The 18,945-nt window shown below is 41.6% G+C and overlaps 1 protein-coding gene across 3 annotated transcripts; it reads left to right on the top strand.

The window, feature by feature from the left end:
• Window positions 1-1,741: 1,741 nt before the first annotated feature.
• LOC118795364 (TLC domain-containing protein 4-B-like) lies at window positions 1,742-15,792 on the top strand. 3 transcript variants are annotated; one of them, XM_036553803.1, is made up of 8 exons: window positions 1,743-2,251; window positions 5,806-5,894; window positions 6,833-7,002; window positions 8,883-8,972; window positions 9,131-9,189; window positions 9,831-9,925; window positions 13,925-13,998; window positions 14,527-15,792. In XM_036553803.1, the coding sequence occupies exons 3-8, from the start codon at window positions 6,848-6,850 to the stop codon at window positions 14,840-14,842; spliced, it is 789 nt and encodes a 262-aa protein (XP_036409696.1). In that variant the 5' UTR covers window positions 1,743-2,251; window positions 5,806-5,894; window positions 6,833-6,847; the 3' UTR covers window positions 14,843-15,792. The 3 variants fall into 3 exon arrangements, with proteins under 3 accessions (XP_036409698.1, XP_036409696.1, XP_036409695.1); XM_036553802.1 differs by lacking the exon at window positions 1,743-2,251 and adding an exon at window positions 5,208-5,686; XM_036553805.1 differs by lacking the exon at window positions 5,806-5,894 and having other exon boundaries at window positions 1,742-2,251.
• The last annotated feature ends 3,153 nt before the right edge of the window (window positions 15,793-18,945 follow it).

Below are 18,945 nucleotides of genomic sequence, written 5' to 3'. Positions count from 1 at the left end.
TTTTTTTTTACTCTCCTATACACCGATGAGCCAAAACATTATGACCACCTGCCTAATATGCTGTTGGTTCTCCGTGTGCCGCCAAAACAGCACCGACCCACTGAGGCATGGACTCTCCAAGACCGCTGAAGGTGTCCTGTGGTATCTGGCACCAAAACATTTGCAGCAGATCCTTCAAGTCCTGTAAGTTGCGAGGTAGAGCCACCGTGGATCGGACTTGTCAGTCCAGCACATCCCACAGATGCTGAATCAGATTGAGATCTGGAGAATTTGAAGGCCAGGGCAACACCTTGAACACTTCATCATGTTCCTCAAACCATTCTCGAACAATGTGTGCTGTGTGGCAGGGTGCATTATCCTGCTGAAAGAGGCCACTGCCATCAGGGAATACCATTGCCGTGAAGGGGTGTACCTGGTCTACAAAGATGTTTAGGTAGGTGGCACGTGTCAAATTGATGTCAACATGAATGACCGGACCCAGGGTTTCCCAGCAGAACATTGCCCAGAGCATCACACTCCCTTCACCGGCTTGCCGTCTTCCACAGTGCATCCTGGTGCCATCAGTTCCCCAAGTAATCGGCGCACATGTACACAGCCACCCATGTGATCTAAAAGAAAACGGGACTCATCGGACCAGGTGACCTTCTTCCACTGCTCCAAGGTCCAGTTCCGATGCTCGCGTGCCCATTGTAGGTGCTTTCAACGGTGAACAGGGGTCATCATGAGCACTCTGATCGGTCTGAGGCTACGCAGCCCCATATGCAGCAGGGTGTGATGCACTGTGTGTTGTGACACATTCCTTCCGTAACCATCATTAAAATTTTCTGTGACCTGTGCCACAGTAGACCTTCTGTCGGTTTGGACTAGACGGGATAGGCTTCGTTGCCCTCGCACATCGATGAGCCTTGGGCGCTCAACACCCTGTGGCCAGTTGTGGTGAGTACGGTAGGTACTCACCACTGCTGACCGGGAGAACCCCACAAACCTTGCAGTTTCAGAGATGCTCTGACTCAGTCGTCTGACCATAACAATTTGGCCCATGTCAAAGTCGCTCAGGTCTTTACTCCTGTATCCAACACGTTGACTACGAGAACTGATGGTTTGCTTACCATCTAATCTACCCAGACCACGACATGTGCCCTTGTTTGGAGATGACCAACGTTATTCCGTTCACCTGTGAGTTGTCATAATGTTTTGGCTCATTGGTGTATAGTAGGAAACACAAACTTTGAAGCTGTCAGTGACAATTAATTTGTGTGAGAGTGCTATAAGGTTGCAATAAATAAAGTTTGCTTGCTTTTCATTTTGCAACATCTTAACAATATTAACTCGTGAAAGAATTTCAAGTGTTCGTTGTTGTGTTTGATACTTGTCAGAAGAACAGGAAGAACTAGAGAAACTGAGCAAAAGTTGGTAGGCTAGCCATCTAGCTGTCTTTGGTTAGCAAAGTGGCTAGCAAGCTGAACTGATTTTCATGCCTATGAACAAGCTACCTAGCTAAATATGACGATAGTTGACAACAAATTCTGTTTTCTTGCTTGGTAGCACATTTAATTGTTTTCACCATATCAGCTAGCTAGCCATTGCTCAGATTCAGACAAAGCGGAAGGCAGCAATGGAGGAACTGGTGACAGGGTGAAAGTGGTTGACAGGATTGTTTTCTTGAATTAACATCAAGGATTCGTGAGCCAATCAAAGGCAGCTTTGTACGATGTAATGTCAGTGGTACCACAGCAGCTCAAAGGTGGTTTATTGCTAGAGCTCCTGATATGCATGATGACGAGGGGGGTCAATCGAGTTTACTAGGCTTTCTGGATGACGGGATCGCTTTATATCCCCACGCACTCCCGGGGGCGCGCATACGTAGCGTATATGCTTCTTTAAGTGTTTTGCTGTAATTTGATTCCCATCGGAGAACTATGCCCTGCTGTAACCTCTCCCAACGCTCTGCTACGATGTAATTGAACATCAGCTATGACACACATCAGTAACTTTAGGAAAACCCGCTCGTTTACTTCATGACATAGGCTAGTGTACTACGCTCTCAAGTGTAACAGAGTGGACAACTGTGTCGGAGAGGTTAACTAAATATTTTTCCCATGTTCAAAAAGACGCATAGATCATGAACGTTATTCGTTTTTTTGTGACATGGTATAGAGCAGTTTATTGCGATCTCTACTATCGCTTTGCTGAACAGGGTGACTGAGTGACAAACTTTTCCCCCACCGATTTTACCCATGAGAGAAGGAAGGTAAGTTTAAATTCGTTGTTTCTCCCATGTGCTCCAGCATGGCTCGCACTGAGGGAAGTGTTTATTCACATTGTGTGTTAGGTAACGTGGTGTTAAATAAATTAACAAGGCTGTGCCACAGGGTGAATGAGCATTTGATTGGTTAAATCTGAAATACATATCATTGATAAGTAAAGCAACTAGGTATAGTTTACTAATTCGTTTTGGCATTCGAGCATTGTACATCTTAGCCAGACTGTAGCTACACTGGTCACCAAACCGTATAACTTGTCAAATTAAAAGTTACTTAAGATTTACGTTTATTCTATTGGAAAACAGCGTTTATGAAAGTAACAAACCGGAATGATTTCGAAACCAAGGCTATTAATCTTGTAAAAGAGTATCCTCATGTGCTTGCTATGTAACTGTTTCGAAACGAAGCGAGGAAGCAAGTACTATATTTGTAGCATAGCTAACCAGACATCGGTGAACTGTGTGAGTTTGCACTGTGCTAAGATCCGTTTTACTTTGCTTATCACCGTAAAACCATCGAATTACTGGAATTACGTTCCAATACCGTTACAGTGTATTAAATTATCAATACCGCATTAAGTAGTGTACGAGACTGCGGTAGATCAACGAAATTGACTACCGCTGAATGACGTCTTAATCGCAATTCAACGGTGTGCTTGTTTGCCGAAACTTTACTGTCATAATTTATGGTTCCCCGTAGTAGAGATGATTTGGAATCGTCTCAGTATGAGATTTATTTGCTTGAAGAAATCATACGAGTGATTCAGAAACTACCTGTTACAAGACTATCTGTGATAAGGACTAATGCCCCCTGTCAGAACTGCCGGAAACTTGTAGTTACCGGTCTTAAATCTTTCTCTCTTTCATTATCCAATCAGTATTTTTACTTATAATAAAATTGTTATGATCTTTGAAATTTGGCGTAATTAATTAATTTATTATAGTGTATTGATCAAAATTTGGGAATAGGCTAGACAACATTGTTGTCGGTTTATTTCGGAGTTATTCAAGTGACCTTTATTTTCAAGATTAAATGCGAGGCGCGGGCAATGTGCATTGGAATGTGTTACAACATGAAGCAGCACCTTGCTTAATATCACCAAAGGCTATTTTGAAATCTGGGCTGAGTAATGAAATGATTCTATCCCTATTGCGTCATAAGTGTGTCCCATGTGCCAGTGTGAGCTTGCGATACGACTCTGGTGTTTTCTCCTGGGGAAGACTGAGCTCGGAATGGAACACGATCCTAAACAGATTGTTGTGTGCAGATAGATCATTCTGTGAACAAATAATATGCAGACTTTGGTTCATGATTTTCAGTTCAACATCTGAAAGACATGCTGGATATGCGTTTGCACTCTGTGATGTATCTGGAACTTCTCTCATGCACTATCATTAGGCCAGAAAAGGAGGCTTGTTCAGCTTCCAGAGGATGAGAGAGCTATAGATATAACTGTTGCATATGTAAAGCAGGACTGGAAACCTGAGGGGAGTGCTGTTTGGCAGCCCTCCAAGGGACGATGCAGTCTTTTCAGCAAAGGAGCAAATACCCAAACTTAGCTTGGGTTAGCCTGGCCATGGCAGTGAGATACTGCAGCAGGCTGGATGTCATTGAAGGGATTGTGGCTATGGCCTTATATACTCGCGTGCACACACACACACACACAGGCACACAGGCACACACACACACACACACACACACACACACACACGCGTACATAGCACACCATCAGCATACCCTTTGGCCTTGTTTCTGTGTGCACGTAATCCAGTCACCGAGGGCAGCATTAGTTCGGTTCAGAGCAGGTGTGGATATTGATTCCGTCCAGTTTGTTCATGGGTGCTCACTGTGTGTACTACAGCTATGCAAACACCACTGCACTGCAGTAGATTCCTAGTGGGTTAGTGCTCAGGCAGTTAAATCATCAAATTCCTATCCTGACTGGAGCACTCTTGTGTGAGTTATAAAATATGTGTAAACAGGGCAGACTGTCACAGTAAGTGCTGTTTAAAAGTATGTTTGTTCAGCCAAACACTGTGTGTGCGTATGTGTGTGTGTGTGTGTGTGTGTAGCCTGTGCTAGGCTATTGTTTTACCTGAAGACTAACTTTATCCAAGTCAGGGTTTCCTTTACTGTTGAAAAGGGTTGGGATGATATTGCAGGTCCTACGCTGAAGGTTTCCTGTGAGGCTGCATGTATGATAACCGTGGCTATCATACATATAATACGTGGCTACCTTGTATTTCCACACCTGAATCACATTGTTTTGGCAAGATAAAGGGGTGGTAATCACCCAGAGCCATAACAGAACTTGCGCCAAACTGAGCAATTAGCTATGAGGTTAAAGGTCACCTCAGAAGACCTAGTGGTGCAGAGGATACCTATTACCATGAGGGAATGTGATTTTATTGTTTAAAAATGGTTTATAATTTGTTTCACAATAATGTTCCACCATAAAGTAATAATGTAATAATTACCCCACATAGAATCGCATGCCCCTGAGATCAGTGGTGACTTGTAATCTCCATTGTATTGGGTTCTGTGGTTCTCAATGTGCTGCATGGTCACCCTGGCTAGACAGAGAGTGCCCTATGACCTGGCTGAGGATCGACTTCGCCCTGTCCGAATGCTTCCCCCACTGATTAGCTATAAAATAAAACTGACTCTAGACCAGCAAGTTAAGCTTAATGATGGGGGGCAGTTTAAATTCTGGTTGCCAAGTGACATCAGAGTGGGGACATCTAAAGTCTGGGTGAGGTGGCTGCATCTGGAACACTTTGTGCCCGTACTTGTTTTGGTTTTCCTCCAAATATCTGGTAGTACAGTGTCCAGTCTCAAGTCTCTACCATATACTCCTGGAACTAAATTGCAAAAGATAGGTGACTATTCAATTTAACCTTTATTTCAATGTTTCAATGTTCTAGCTTTTTCTAGAATTATGTGTATTGAAACAAGTGTTTGCTTTTTGTTGTTGTAAACCTGTATGCATAAAATGATGTAACGGCATGTCAAGGAATTCATTTTTAATAATCATTATGTATTTCAGGTTTTTATGGAGAAGAGTGAAATCTTTGAAAAACTAAAGTGCTGGTATTGAATTCCTCCATTATCTACCCAAGCCCTCAGCAAATGTCAGCTTCTTGTTAGGGTGCAGGAGTTGAGGCCCACAGCATTCCCAGGCACAGTAAATGGTTGGAGGAGGGGTAATGGGAAAGTAATGGTGTTTATTTTGAAACTAAGGGCCCTGCAGGGCCCTGCTTCAGGTTACACAAGGAGTCATTATAGTCAATGTTGTCATATAAGCGGATGACCTTGCCTTCCAGAAACCTAAGCAACCCTCTTTTTTTTTGCCTTTGAATGCTGAAGCCATCTCACAACACAGGAATCTCTCATGGCAGTTTCAGAAAGGGGAGGGAAGGGAGGTAGGAGACTGGTTTAGTTAATCAGTGGATGAGGGAGAATTTTTGTTGGAGTGGTTAAATAAAATTGCAGTAGAACAGGACTGGATTTTTTCCTCTGGTCTTTTTTTCTTCTTTGGGAGAGGCGCTTGATCTGTGGCAACAGAAGCTAAATCAGTGGAAACGCTCTGAAACAATCAATCAAGACTCTGAGACTGCACCAGTGAGACAGGTACAGACCAACTCAGGAGCTGAAGTGACTAACTCTTCGGGCAACAGACTGTCTTTTTGTTTGAACTATTGAACCCTTGTGTTTGTTTATGAGTGTGACTGTACATACGCTCAGCATTCGGCCCTTGCATGCGCTGCTATTGCCAGGATAGCTAATGCTATGTGAGGCGCTAATATTTGAAAGTACAACTTGTGCAAATGATGCAACAGATGTGTACACTATTCTGTTCCTTGGCTGGTATTTATAGGAAGACGTTTGTTGTCATGGTTCATGGATCTTGATGGCCTGCCAGATCTTTCCTGAAGGTGACACAGAGCTGTGGATGTTTTCACTCTGCCTGTCTGTCTGTTTTTGTACCTGAACGCATGCTGCACTGTCATGATACGAGATCACAGCTTGCGTCACTGTTTATTTTGTTTTTGTAGACTGCAGTCATACCAAACATACCAAATATAGTAAAATGTTGCTCTTGCACTCAATAGATCTGGATCTTTTTATATTCTTGAACTTGTTAGGTCAGAGGTTGCCCATGACATAGTATGTATGGTTGCTAAGAAATTCAAATTGTGTTGTTTTTCACATAGCCTCTGAAAGAGTACCTGGGACTTTCCTCAGAATAAAAAAAAGATATCAGAAGTTTATTTCCCAGATATCAGAGGAAGTTCGGATATCACTGAACTTGAATACATAACAAACCCAAACAAAGTGTTCGGTTGGATATACTGTAAGTGCATACAAAGTGTCCCCTAAGTGTGCTCAGCTAGATGCTTTTCCTGGGGTTTTTGTTCCCACAGAGCCACCCTAGATGCCTTTTAAGGGGGTTCTCAGCTGCACATGCGTCAGAGTGAAATGTACAGCACTTCCCCCCCCACCCTGAGTCCCTGCCTGAACTCTTCTTTCTGTCTTGTACGCCCCCCTCCCACCCCCTCCCCTTTCAGCCGGGCCTGTCAGCCATGGATCCCTTCAGCCAGCTGATCCTCACCATCGCCGTGCTGAGTTTCCTCACATTCCAATGGCTGTTCCACAGCGTCAGCCCCTGGGTGTCAGGCCGGGTCAGTTCCGGTTTCCTGGGACTCAGCCCCCAGCAGAAGATCGAGTGGAACTCCAGGTATGGGTTAGGCACCTGTGTCCTGGCAGTTATGAAACAGTCCGTCTCGTAAAACAGCTATAGTACATACACACTTCTGCTATGTAAACACATGTTGGAAATATGCATGGGGGACATTACACTGTTGACTCTCATACATGTAACTGAAGGCTGAAATTCAATGAATGTTTGTCCTTAAATTTTACTCACAGTTAATTTCAAGTGCTTATCAATAAAAGTACATTTTTTTTATTCATTTTGGTGATTGCCAAACCTGGCTGTGTCTGTGAAGAAGGGAATTGACACTTAAGTTTAACTGTGATTTATAGTGCTCCAAGAACAATTGTTGATCAAAGCCACTCCACAGTGAACTTTGTTCAGTACCATTGAGTTACAGAGTTAAGCAAGTTTTGTGTTGTTTCCTGCACAGCATCCTGAATGTCAGTGAACTCACAATGTTGCGTAGGAAGCAAACAAATAAAATGTTTACATCTATAGCGCAAAGTTGAGCACAAAGCTCATTAGTTAGATTGAATCAGGTCCCAGGTGTAAATCTGCTAAGCAAACCTTTGTGTACTGTTAGCCATGGCAGTCAGCATGGATCTTCTATTACAGTGGAGGAGTGGGCTAGTTTTGGATTACAGGTAGTTTTCACATACTGTTTAGCAGTGCCACATACTGTATCAGGTGTCAGCGATAAAGACTAGAAGCCTTGCTCTCAGACAGCTTTTCTTAAAAGCTTTGTATTAGAAATGCCAAAGTTCTCCTCTGGTATTTTAACACAGAGGGGTAACTTACAGCTTCTCCACCTGCCCATAATCCTTTGCTGTTGCGTAGTTAATAACATACCTGGGACCTGGGCAGTGATTGTTAGAAGATCAGGACTGACCAGCCCATGGATGAAGTGGGTGCTGCTGGTCTCCTATTGCTGCAGCCTGTTTAACAGGCTCACTCCAGCTCACACCTGATTAGCCTGGTGTATCGACAACTGCCAGCTCAGTGAAGCTGTTCAGACAGACTGGTCCATAAAGACAACCATAGGTTTAGAGGTAGTGTCCATCCACACAAACTAAGCGTAGAGGTCCAGATTGAATCCACAGTTGGTCGACTTTGTCTGCAAGTTTTAAAGAATAATAATGAATTCAAGGAAGTGATACGTTCATTTCTCACACTGAAATAACTCATTACTGACAGACAATAGGAATATGAGTAAATAACACTTGCTTACATTTATTACACAAAATTAGGCACAAAGCACACTGCATTTAGACTGAATCCAGATCTTGATTGTCCTGTTGATATTATACATATTCCTTTATTCATTATTAACATGATGAACATACAGTTTTTGCATATTTTATTTCTTTAGCATATGCTATTTATCTAGGATGACATACATAATAGAACTACATAACAGACCCTTCACTAAGCCCTGCCCCTGAATAGCACTTGTCTAACCCTATTTTATATGTTATTGTCATTTAGCAGACAGTCCTAACCAGAGTGATTTACACAGGTTATAATTTTTACATGTTATCCATTTATACAGCTGCATATTTACTCAGGCAATTCTGGGTTAAATACCTTGCCCAAGGATACAGCAGCAATACCCTGGCAGGGAATCGAACCGGGAAACTTTCAGTTATGAGCCCAGCTCTTTGCCACTATGTCATATTGCCGGATACTCAGGAGGCGGTGCTTAGCGAAGAGCCTGTATTCACATTTTCCTTTTGTTAGAGCTGTATGTTTAAACATATGAACAGCTACAGATGCAATTATGGATAAGCATGCTGATTTGATGTATGATTGATGTAACAAAGTATCAATCAGTACTCAATCCTCAGGTCATAGCTCTGGTTCCCTGCTCCATGCTTGTCCATTTAACAATCCTCTTTTTTTAGGACCGTGTCCACATTTCATGCCTTAATAGTGGGAGTCTTCTGTTTCTACATACTTCTCTTTGATGATGCCATCAATCAGGATCCTGTGTGGTAAGAGCACTCCATGGTTATACAGGACATGATTGGACACAGGCAGATGGGATAGTTTAAGCAGCTTGTTGTATGAGACATTCAGTGCCTGCTACATCTACAGGGTATCTTTTGTTATTTTCAACTAAAATGTTTTTTTTTTTGCTTTTGGAAAACAGGGGAGATGCCACACTGGTGAAAATCAATGTGGGCATAACCACAGGCTACCTCATTTCGGGTGAGAGGTTACGTTAGACGCCCACGTCTCACTGCCTTGTGTTGTGTTGTAGCCTAATTACTGTTTGAAGTACAAAGTCTACATTTTTGCTGCTTTGCCCAAATAATTTTGTGTGTTAAAGCACAGTGCAGTGTTTATAAGAAGTACTGATGTAAGAGTCAACTACAGGTAGTGATAAAAAACACTAGGGCAGAATCATTCCTATACTAGCCCTGTTTAATAAGCCACTTCTAAGAATCAAGAAATCCACTAAAAAGAATGTCATACTATAATACTATACTCAACTGAGTGCCATAGTGCAAAATAAGTGAAAAAACCACTAAGAATTAGAAATTTGAATGTAAATATCATCTTTTGCACAAATTCCTCTACCAGGTAAATTATTTAAATATATTTATATACAGCATTTAAAATCCATAACCTATAGTACAGGCATCAGAAATAAGGGCATTTATCAAATATTTAAAACCCATCAGTGGTAGAGTGTGATCGCTGTATAATCTCCTGACATTTTGGAATGTGTTTTAAAGTCTGTTTGAAATGACACCAAGAGACAAAAGCTTTTTAAAGGGCATGGTTTTCCTGCAGGCAGCGTTTCGGTTCTCACAATCCTCCTTCTTTCCCTCCGCTTTCTATTGCAGATCTGCTGCTCATATTTTACTACTGGTCGGCCATAGGGGATAGGTACTTTGTAGTGCACCACCTGGCCGCGTTGTATGCTTACTACTACGTACTGGTGAGTTCCCTATTGTCCAATGGCGGAAGGTGCAGGCAAGACGTAAGGGAGATGGCCGAGGGTGAACAGCTGCGGGAGGCCCTCAGGACGTGTGAGGCGGGGTGGGCAGGGGCAGCGCAGCGGTCCTGTCAGAGTCAGGTTTGAGCAGAGGTGGACGCCCCAGCTTCAGAAAGTAAAAGTCCTGCCACATATTTGTTCTAGCCATTCATTACACCAGCTGAATTTAATTAGCACAACTCTTCAGCCAGGTAGAGGAGCTAATTAGTGAAATCACCTTGTTTAGTGAATGGCTAGAGCAAATACGTGGCAGGACTTTTACTTTCTGAAGCCGGGGTGTCCACCTCTGGGTTTGAGTGAGGGGCTGGTTGGAGAGCCAGTGCACTGTAACTTGGTAAGAGCTACTGGATGAACCAGTAAGTGCCTATATTGTCACTAAAACTGGCCAGTAGTCATACATCTTTCCTTCTCAGGGGGCGGCCCTAAGATGTGATTGACATGCGACGTTATGGCAGCCAGTGTGTATGGCCTGCTCATTTGCATCTCTTCATTGTGTATTGAGCGTGCTGTAAGTGTGGAGGTGCCTGTTAACTTTCTGAGGCAAAACAGTGGGAAATATGTGAGTCTAAAAGTAAATAATAGGTGGCTTTCTCTGAGCTGTCAGCTTAATTAGAGATGTGTCATTAGCGTGCCTGGATTTTGGCTGAGGCTCATGTATTAGTGAGAAACAAGAAATAAGGCCAGACTGTGTCCCTAGACATGAGCCATTTGTGGATTTCTCAAGAAAAAGAGAACATCAAACACTCCAAAACCTAACACTCCTTTCAGTGGTTATTAAAAATGTAAAGACACAATTTAAAATTTGTGTAAAGACATAAATTTAGATTTTTTCATATCAGAGATGTTTAATGATTCGGCCTCTTGAAAAATTTCTCAGTGGGGGGTGTTTAAAGTATGCTAGAGTTGCCCATTGGTAGTAAGTAACAGGTGACCGCTGCAAGAACCGCACAGCTGTTCACTCTTGGCCCTGTCTGTCTGGAATCCTCTTGGTTGCCAGGTAATGCAGCCGATGACAGTAACGATGACAGTGATGACGATGGTGGTATTTTTTGCATGGAAACGCTCAATGGCTGTATAAGCCCCTCTTTCTGTGCTCTCTCTCAGTCCTGCACTAACCACCTCTGCATGCAGGGCTTTCCCAGCCCCTGCTACACCCCTTTGGTATAGCGAGAGGAGGGTGCAGGGTGTATGTGCAACCTCTAGCTTTGCTTGCCAGCTGTGTGCCAGGTCTGCCAGCACATTTGTTAGTGTGTGACCCTTGCTGTATGAGCCAGGCCCGATATATGGCTGGTAACCAGAGTGATGGGGGTTCTGCTTCTGATCTATGCCAGAGCTGAGTCTCCCTGCCTTTTTGCTCACTTTAACTGGCTGTTATTTGGCTCATGTCTTGCTCATTCTTAAGGCTGAAGTAAATAAAGGCCCATATTCGGTGTAACTGCAATGTGCTTCATCCATATGTTTGAGCTGCGCTATTAGAGAAAGAGTAATTTTTTTCCCCATTGTTTACACAAGGGTTTTAATTACTGATTGGAAACTGCCAAACTCAAACAAACAAATGAACAAAAAGTTAGCCTTTTAGTTATGTTTTTTTAAATATTATGGACAAATGAGCATTGCGCTTCGATTGATTAGAGCCTGTACAGAGCATAGTTGTAGAGATTACATTCTCCACATCATTTCACTGAAATTGAATACATGACCAATCAAATATCTAAGAAGTGAACCAATAACCCAGTAACCAATATGAGTATACTGGATACAAGAAATAAAAAAAAAAGACTAAGTAAAAACAGATTGCTTATAACAGATACATTATATAAACTTAATTGAAATGGAAAGCAGGTGCAGCCCATTGACTTGAGGCATGCTTGGCTCTGCAATACAATGTGCTCGCATTTAAAGCACCTACTCTGTTCACAGAAATGGCAGAATGTGGGGACCGTTTCTCTTCTCTGGTGTAAAAGCTCAGTGTAACTGCAAACTGCTTATTAACCTTGGGTGAAAGCTGCATATATCTTCTGTCTCATTCTGTTGTCTCATCTCGTCACAGTAGTCTGTCATTCTGTAGCAATGTTGAAACCACTTTAGAGTCTGGTTTTATATTTATACAAAGGGACACAGGTCATGTTGTCACAATAGACTATAAACCATATTGACTGGTGTCTTTCTTTGGCCTTTAGGTGGCCTGTGTTTGTATTCAGCAATGAGAACCACACCATGCAGGAGACTGTATCAAGTCTTCTCCAAGAACAAGATTCCGTGAATGTCCTTGCACATCTAATTGTATAAAGACTGCCCTGGGCTTTGTGGAGTGTACAGGATCTGCAGGGAACATTCTTGCTTTTCAGCACAATGATGAAAGACAACAATGGGTTGTTGGCTGTTAACTTTAAAAAGGAATAATCTGGTGTGTGTCTGATTGGACATAGAAATTAATTTCATGCTTTCATGGAATTCAGTGAGTGTTTGAAAATGGACCTCAGTAGAAGTGGTTAGTTGCACAGTCTGAGTACTCACTAAGGAAAATGCTGTTAGGCTAATTTGTAGATGCTTGATGAATCCAGACTCTTTCCCTGGGTGGCTTCTGTCCTTGTAGAATAACCATAGGAGCTCACATTACAGTGTGGTTCTTTCCTGTGAGCTCTGAAGCAGATCTCATTGTGTTTATCAAAAAAGGAAGCTGCCAAGAATTTAACAGAGTATTAGGGCTAATGGCCCTGTAGGTATGAAGGCAGATAGTGTAAGGTGGGAATGGGAGACGCCTGACAACATATGAACATCATTACTTCCAAAGACGCAAACGCACGCATCTGCCTTCAACAGCCACCACTTCCCTCATTGGTTGTGACTGGCTGTCCTACAATAGTGACCTGCACAGTAACCTACCTGTCTGCTAACCTAACTACCTCTCTGTTGGTGCTGGCACTTCCTTAGCTGCCAGCTGAGCTGCAGCTAAACCTTCTTTTCAACAATCCCTCTTTGCCTCTGTTCTTGACTAACATGCCTGATTGATTAACTTGGCCTGGCGGCTTCCACCAATAAACCCTTCAGTACATGCAAAAACTACCAAAACAAAGTTGGCGCCACAAGAGGCCAGAACAGACCCTGGCCGACCTGGATGTACTCCCTTTCAGTCTTGTCTGCAGTCAGAGCTGTTGCAGTACACTGAGCAGACATGTTGCTCAGTGGCTTTAGGGACTTAGCAGTATCTAGAGGTACTAGCGTGCAGTGCGGGAAAGTTCCTCTCCTCTGCTGTGAATGTTAAGTGTTCTGTCTGTGTCACCGCTCTTGTAAGTACACACTCATTTCCATTGGGGTGGGGTTGTAAGGGGGTGGGGGTAGATTGGGGTGGGAGGGGATGGGGTGTGGTGAGTGGGGAAGGGCAGGGCAGGGTGGGAGTGCCTGCTGCCTCTGCATCTCTTTCATATACACCAAGGAAGTGAAAATATTTGGCCAGTTATGGATGAAAACTATGTGTCCTTATCTGGCAGTCCCATTATCTGCTTTAATCCTTTTTTAGGTCAAGGAGTGAGCCCTCAGGCGACCTAACTCTGTGCTAAATTCAAATTCAGATTCAAATTTGATTAGATATGCATTAGATGCATCAAATGTGAATTCACACCATTGTACTCATCATTTTAATAGAACTTCAGGGAAATGAGTGTCTAGGTAAATAAGAACATTTCCGTTTTAAACAAATTTAGTTTATATAAACATAACATCCTTTACATGTGCCTCTATAGGAGTTGAATGTTGACCATCGTATTTTCTACTGTTCATTTGAAAGCCTTGTTTCACTATATGCTCATTTTTATGTAGGTAGAATGTGTGGAGGATCAAAGTGTGCCTCTTGGGAAGGTTGATATTCAGTAGTGGAGCTGGATTCGCTTCCCACTTCGTGCTTCACTGTTCCTTTGTTCTTTGTACCATTTGTTGTTCCAGGTCAAAGGGATGCTACCTTATTTTGCTAACTTCCGTCTGCTTGCAGAGTTCTCCACTCCCTGTGTGAACCAGCGGTAGGTCCTCCTGTCTCCCGTTATGATGTACTGCAGGGTACAACTCCAGAGTATTGATTTACGACGTTCTCAATTTGTCAAATAAGTGGAAGAATAGCAGAAAGGCATTGGCATGCAAATGCAGGCCTCTAGATTGCAATATAAATGTAGTGCAATTAGTCTTTAACATTTTTTTTTTTTACAAAATAGTCAGGCAGTAGATGAAAGATACTTTTTGTATATTACAAGGCTTTTTTTGTAAGGTACAAAAACATGAAAGACATAAAAAGACACATAAAACTTAACTTATAAATGTGTTAAATGAAATAATATGCCAGCGCTTGCTTCTCTCTACCTAAGCTGTTGTCAGCAAATTTCATTCAATGTGGGTTAGAATTTCTGCACACCTGGTCACAGTGGCTGTGGTTCAGACAGAGGGCACTTTCTTCTTGCAGGAAACACTGGATGTTTGTACAGTGTTTGTTATCTGCTTGCCCAAAAGCAAGTCTGCCGATGGGTCAACCAGTGTCCTAACTGTTTTCTTTCCAGCTGGTTCTTTGAGGCGCTGGGTTACCCCAAGTCCTCCAAGCCCAATCTGGCCAACGGCGTGCTGATGGCTCTCACATTCTTCCTAGTGAGGATTGTAGTGATGCCCGTCTACTACGGCCGTATGTACCTCATCTACGGCACACAGGCCTTCTATAGGGTATCCTGGGGTGGCCGGCTGGCCTGGATCTTCTCCAGCTTCTGCCTGGATGTCATGAACCTCATGTGGATGCACAAGATTGCACGTGGGTGCTACAAGGTGCTGCGCTCCAGCAGGGGGCCCAGGGCCCCCGTGCAGAACAGCAGGAAGGCAGACTGAGGAGGCACGGTGCCAAGGCAGAGCTCTTACTCACTGACCTGCAGCTGTGTGATGGGTGCAAAGCCACACCCGTCCCCCATGGTCTGTAATAGATGCGAGAAAGGGCAGTGTCACAGAGCAGTGCATTGCATTGATCAAAACTCACCTGCCTTCCTAAGAGCTTTCTCTGCTGCACTGGCAGAGAAATATCCTAAGACTAATATCCTCCTGTGCTGGTTCATCCTGCCAGCTGTTTGCTAGGGGAACTCCACCGCCATCATGTGGTCTCTCACACGATTTAGTAGTAGTGATGCACAAATTCAAACTGCAATGTGAACACTCTGGACATAGTGGATGGTGGAACTTACGGTTACCTCATGGTTGTGACTGGCATCGTGAAATGGTGAGGAATCTTTGGTAAATGGAATGGTTATTTTAACCCTATCCATAGAGCTACCTGCTAGACCCTTACACAGCAGATGGTATGTGATTTCTGAACTGAAGAGACACTCTCACTAATATCAAAAAACAAACGGCTTACCTTTGGGTACACAGGACATTTTGGAGAGAGCCAGGACATGGCAGTCTACTTTTTAATGCCCACTGATTTGTGTACCCTAGTGGGCAAAGTTGGTATTGAGCACAATAAAAAAAAAATCGAGAGAACCGAGTGTGTACTGCAGTCCATTACTCAAGACTCAAGAAACCTAACCAAAGAAACCTGGAAGCTCCCACTTATGTGTTTTTAACAGGAGGGATCAGTCCAGTTCCTCACTCTTTGGATATGAGGAAAATCTCTGATGGGCTTCTCAAAATCATTTGTATCTATACGTGTGTATGTTTCAATATATAAGAAACTTCCATCAGACAACAGTGCATTTTGTTCCCAGATCTGATGTTCAGACATTTTAATTTGCATATCATTTGTTTCTTTTACTGTGAAAGTATTAAAGAAGTGCACTTACGCCTGATGTGGTGTGACAGGCCATTATTTGCCATTTGTTGTCTAAGATGGCTGGTCACGGTCATGAAGATTCAACAGCCTACACTGGATTCTGACATACAGAATGCAGTATAATTATATGTTTTATATACACCTGTTACTATATGTTATATATGTATAATTATATATTATATACTATTATATTATAAATAAGAGTTGTTATGAGACCTACTTTAAATAGGATTTGGCTGCCATAATTCTGTATGAACAGGATTGAACAGTGTACTTCTTGGAGTGGAAGAAGACATCAGGGACAAAGTCTAAAAAGGGTATGGTTTGCGACTGTGCATTGCCAGTGATGTTATTGTTGTTTTATCTCATGCACAGTCAGTAGATGGGTGCTACAGAGCTATTCCCAGACATATGAAACATAGATCTTCGACTGGACATTAAAGGCAAATATTCCTCCAAAACTTTTTAAACCACTGAATGCAGTTTTAAACAGGTACTTGAAAATGGTTTTAGCAGAAAATCTGTAAAGCACTGAATGATGTAGAACAGATGAATGGGATACGCTGTCTTTCTGTCAGGACCATGCACACACTGAGCCTTGCATATGGAGAAAGCTCCAGCAAGATACCTCATTTCTGAAAATAACCTGCTCAGTGCTGGGCCAGTGTGCCTCTCTCTCTATGATGTTGCTATGATTTTGTTAATGGTAGTGTATGACGTGCATACTGCTAGTGGTGTTTGTGGTGGGAATCTCATGAAGTGGCACAAAAATTATGCACAAAGACATATGTTGATTCACCATCCTTCATTGTGATATTGGGGATGTTAATGGTGATATAGAAAAAGTATACAGTATATATGCAATTCGTTGGTATATGCTGTTTTTCAAGGTGGTTTTACTATTAGCAAGTTGCAGCTGTTGCACAGTGAATCGGGCACTGTGCAAGTGACAATATTGACAAACATCTGTCATAGCCACTGGGTAATGTACTGTCTTCTGTAATTAGTAATGAAATGCACATGTGCATGGAGGACAACTGCAGTGAATGCTGTTTATATACAGGGCTGTTCAAACCAACCACAGATTGTGTACATTACATTAGAGGGCCTTCTATGTTTTTTAAAAAATGGAAATAGGGTATAGGGAGTAGAGATGGATATGTTTTACCAATGGACTTAATGTGCTCTGCAGCTCTCATTTGTGTCAGCTGGCCTTCTTAAAAACATGTAATGTTTAACCTATTTATTTCCATGTTACTTTTGTGACTGCTGTAGCAGGGAGTATGTGTAGTCATGTGTGAATTTTGGTTTTAAATTTGATTTACTGTGTCTAAATAAAAAACAGGAAATAAACTGAAGCAAGCTTTGCTACTTCCAGTTTCACCTGTCAGGTACTATGCAATTTCCTTTTTTTCCCAAAAAGAGGTCTACATGAGACAGGTTCCATCAGAAGACGGACTGCTGTGAGAGTTCCTCACTGCCACTGGTGCTGTGCAGTGGAGAAATGGGAAGTCTGCTTTACATTGACTGACTGGTGGTATTTACCGACCTTTGCATTCAGAGCTGCCATTCAGACCAGTGACTCACATTTAATCAAACAAGCCCTGGATCTAAATATTGTCATTTTTTATGGGCGTGTAGATTGTGTTCAGAGAAAATTATCCCAGTAATCTTATGGTTTTATCGATTTAGGATATGGAAAATAGGGCCTTGGCATTTGACTTATATATGCAATCAATTTTAAATAGAGCTTACATGGTGGAGGTCTAGGTAACAGTAATTAATGTACTGTGTAATGTAAATGGTGGCTATGTTACCTTCTTTCTTCCTTCCTGTCTTCTTGTCTTTTCATTAAATTTGAAACCTTGTTTACATTTTTGACTGTTGTTTTGCATTTAACTTATTAGCTGAAAACAATTAAACTATTTTATATTAATAAAAAAATGATCTATTGTACTTCTTGAATATATGAGCTGAAAGTATTGTAAAATGTGTAGTGTACAAAAAATAAAGGAAAAGCTGAATTAAAGCACAACATCTACATGTGCCAGCTGGTATGTATGTATTTATCCTTTTATTGATTACATAGTTTTAATCTTATTTGTGGTTTATATTTACTGAAAAGAATATGTTAATGTGTATAGTAACTATGTTGACAATATAAATATAACATTTTGTTTCTTAAGTAGAATTCAGATTACATTTACATGTTCATTTACATTTTCCTTGTCACTTAATCTTGATATATTTTACTATACGTCACATTACTTTTTCACAAGGGTATATCATCATTCAGAATAATAAAAGTAAATTGTAATGGGATACTGCTGACAATGTATGAGAATGCGTTGACATTAAATTTGATGGTCTTACTGTATGCTGTAAAGGTACAAAGAGCAATATTTGTAGAAAAATCAAGAGATATGTTGCTTCTACTTACTTTTGCGTAAACACGTGTTTACAAATGAAAGGACAGAAACCGCTCAATAACATATTTCCTTATTGTTTCCTGATTGGTCTCATTTTACCCTGTAGTTTTCACCCCTTTCGCCGATGTAAAGTTGTGTATTTGACCCAACATAAACACCAATAAATCTTTAAAATTGAAATGTTTTGTCCTGTACATGGTTTCTTTTTAAATGAATCAATACATAACATTGTCAACCTAAATAACTCTGACATGTCTCAGATGTTATAGATATTTTGATTTCAAAGATTTTGATGTCCTGACAGATGATATTTGAATTATAATACAAGCTGTGAATTCAAAGGTACTAATATAAGACGCATCCTGATGCTACTGGTGTTTCGCCAATGTAACCTGGAACCTCACGATTTGGTCTTTGAATGTCGTGTCGTGTATGTACCCTGTCATGTAAATATGGCGTATTTAAAATGTCTCTCGTTTGTTTTTAACAATAGTATTTAAATAATTTTATGTTTCATAACACAATTTTATAACATGCTCATTACCGGATATGAAACATAACAGGAAGTTACGTTTGGTAACTGTACAGCAAATTGCAAACCAGGAGATGTGCCGCAATGAATTGTGGGTACCTTCAGTTCTCCTCATTAATGACATTGGAGTAGCGCGAGTGGGCGAGGTGAGTTTCTTCTGCAAACAAGAAAATTAGCTAACTGACATGGTGATTTTTAAAGTATTAAT

Source organism: Megalops cyprinoides, chromosome 20, assembly GCF_013368585.1.
Source record: "Megalops cyprinoides isolate fMegCyp1 chromosome 20, fMegCyp1.pri, whole genome shotgun sequence".
Taxonomy (NCBI): Eukaryota; Metazoa; Chordata; class Actinopteri; order Elopiformes; family Megalopidae; genus Megalops; species Megalops cyprinoides.
This window is presented reverse-complemented; position numbering and strand designations above follow the sequence as displayed.

Excerpts from the sequence above, each read along its gene's own strand:
- LOC118795364 (XM_036553802.1), top strand. The coding sequence starts at position 5,656 with ATGGCAGTTTCAGAAAGGGGAGGGAAGGGAG. Across the intron at positions 5,895-6,832 it reads AGACTGCACCAGTGAGACAG|CCGGGCCTGTCAGCCATGGA; the intron begins GTACAGACCAAC and ends CTCCCCTTTCAG. Across the intron at positions 13,999-14,526 it reads ACTCCCTGTGTGAACCAGCG|CTGGTTCTTTGAGGCGCTGG; the intron begins GTAGGTCCTCCT and ends TTTTCTTTCCAG.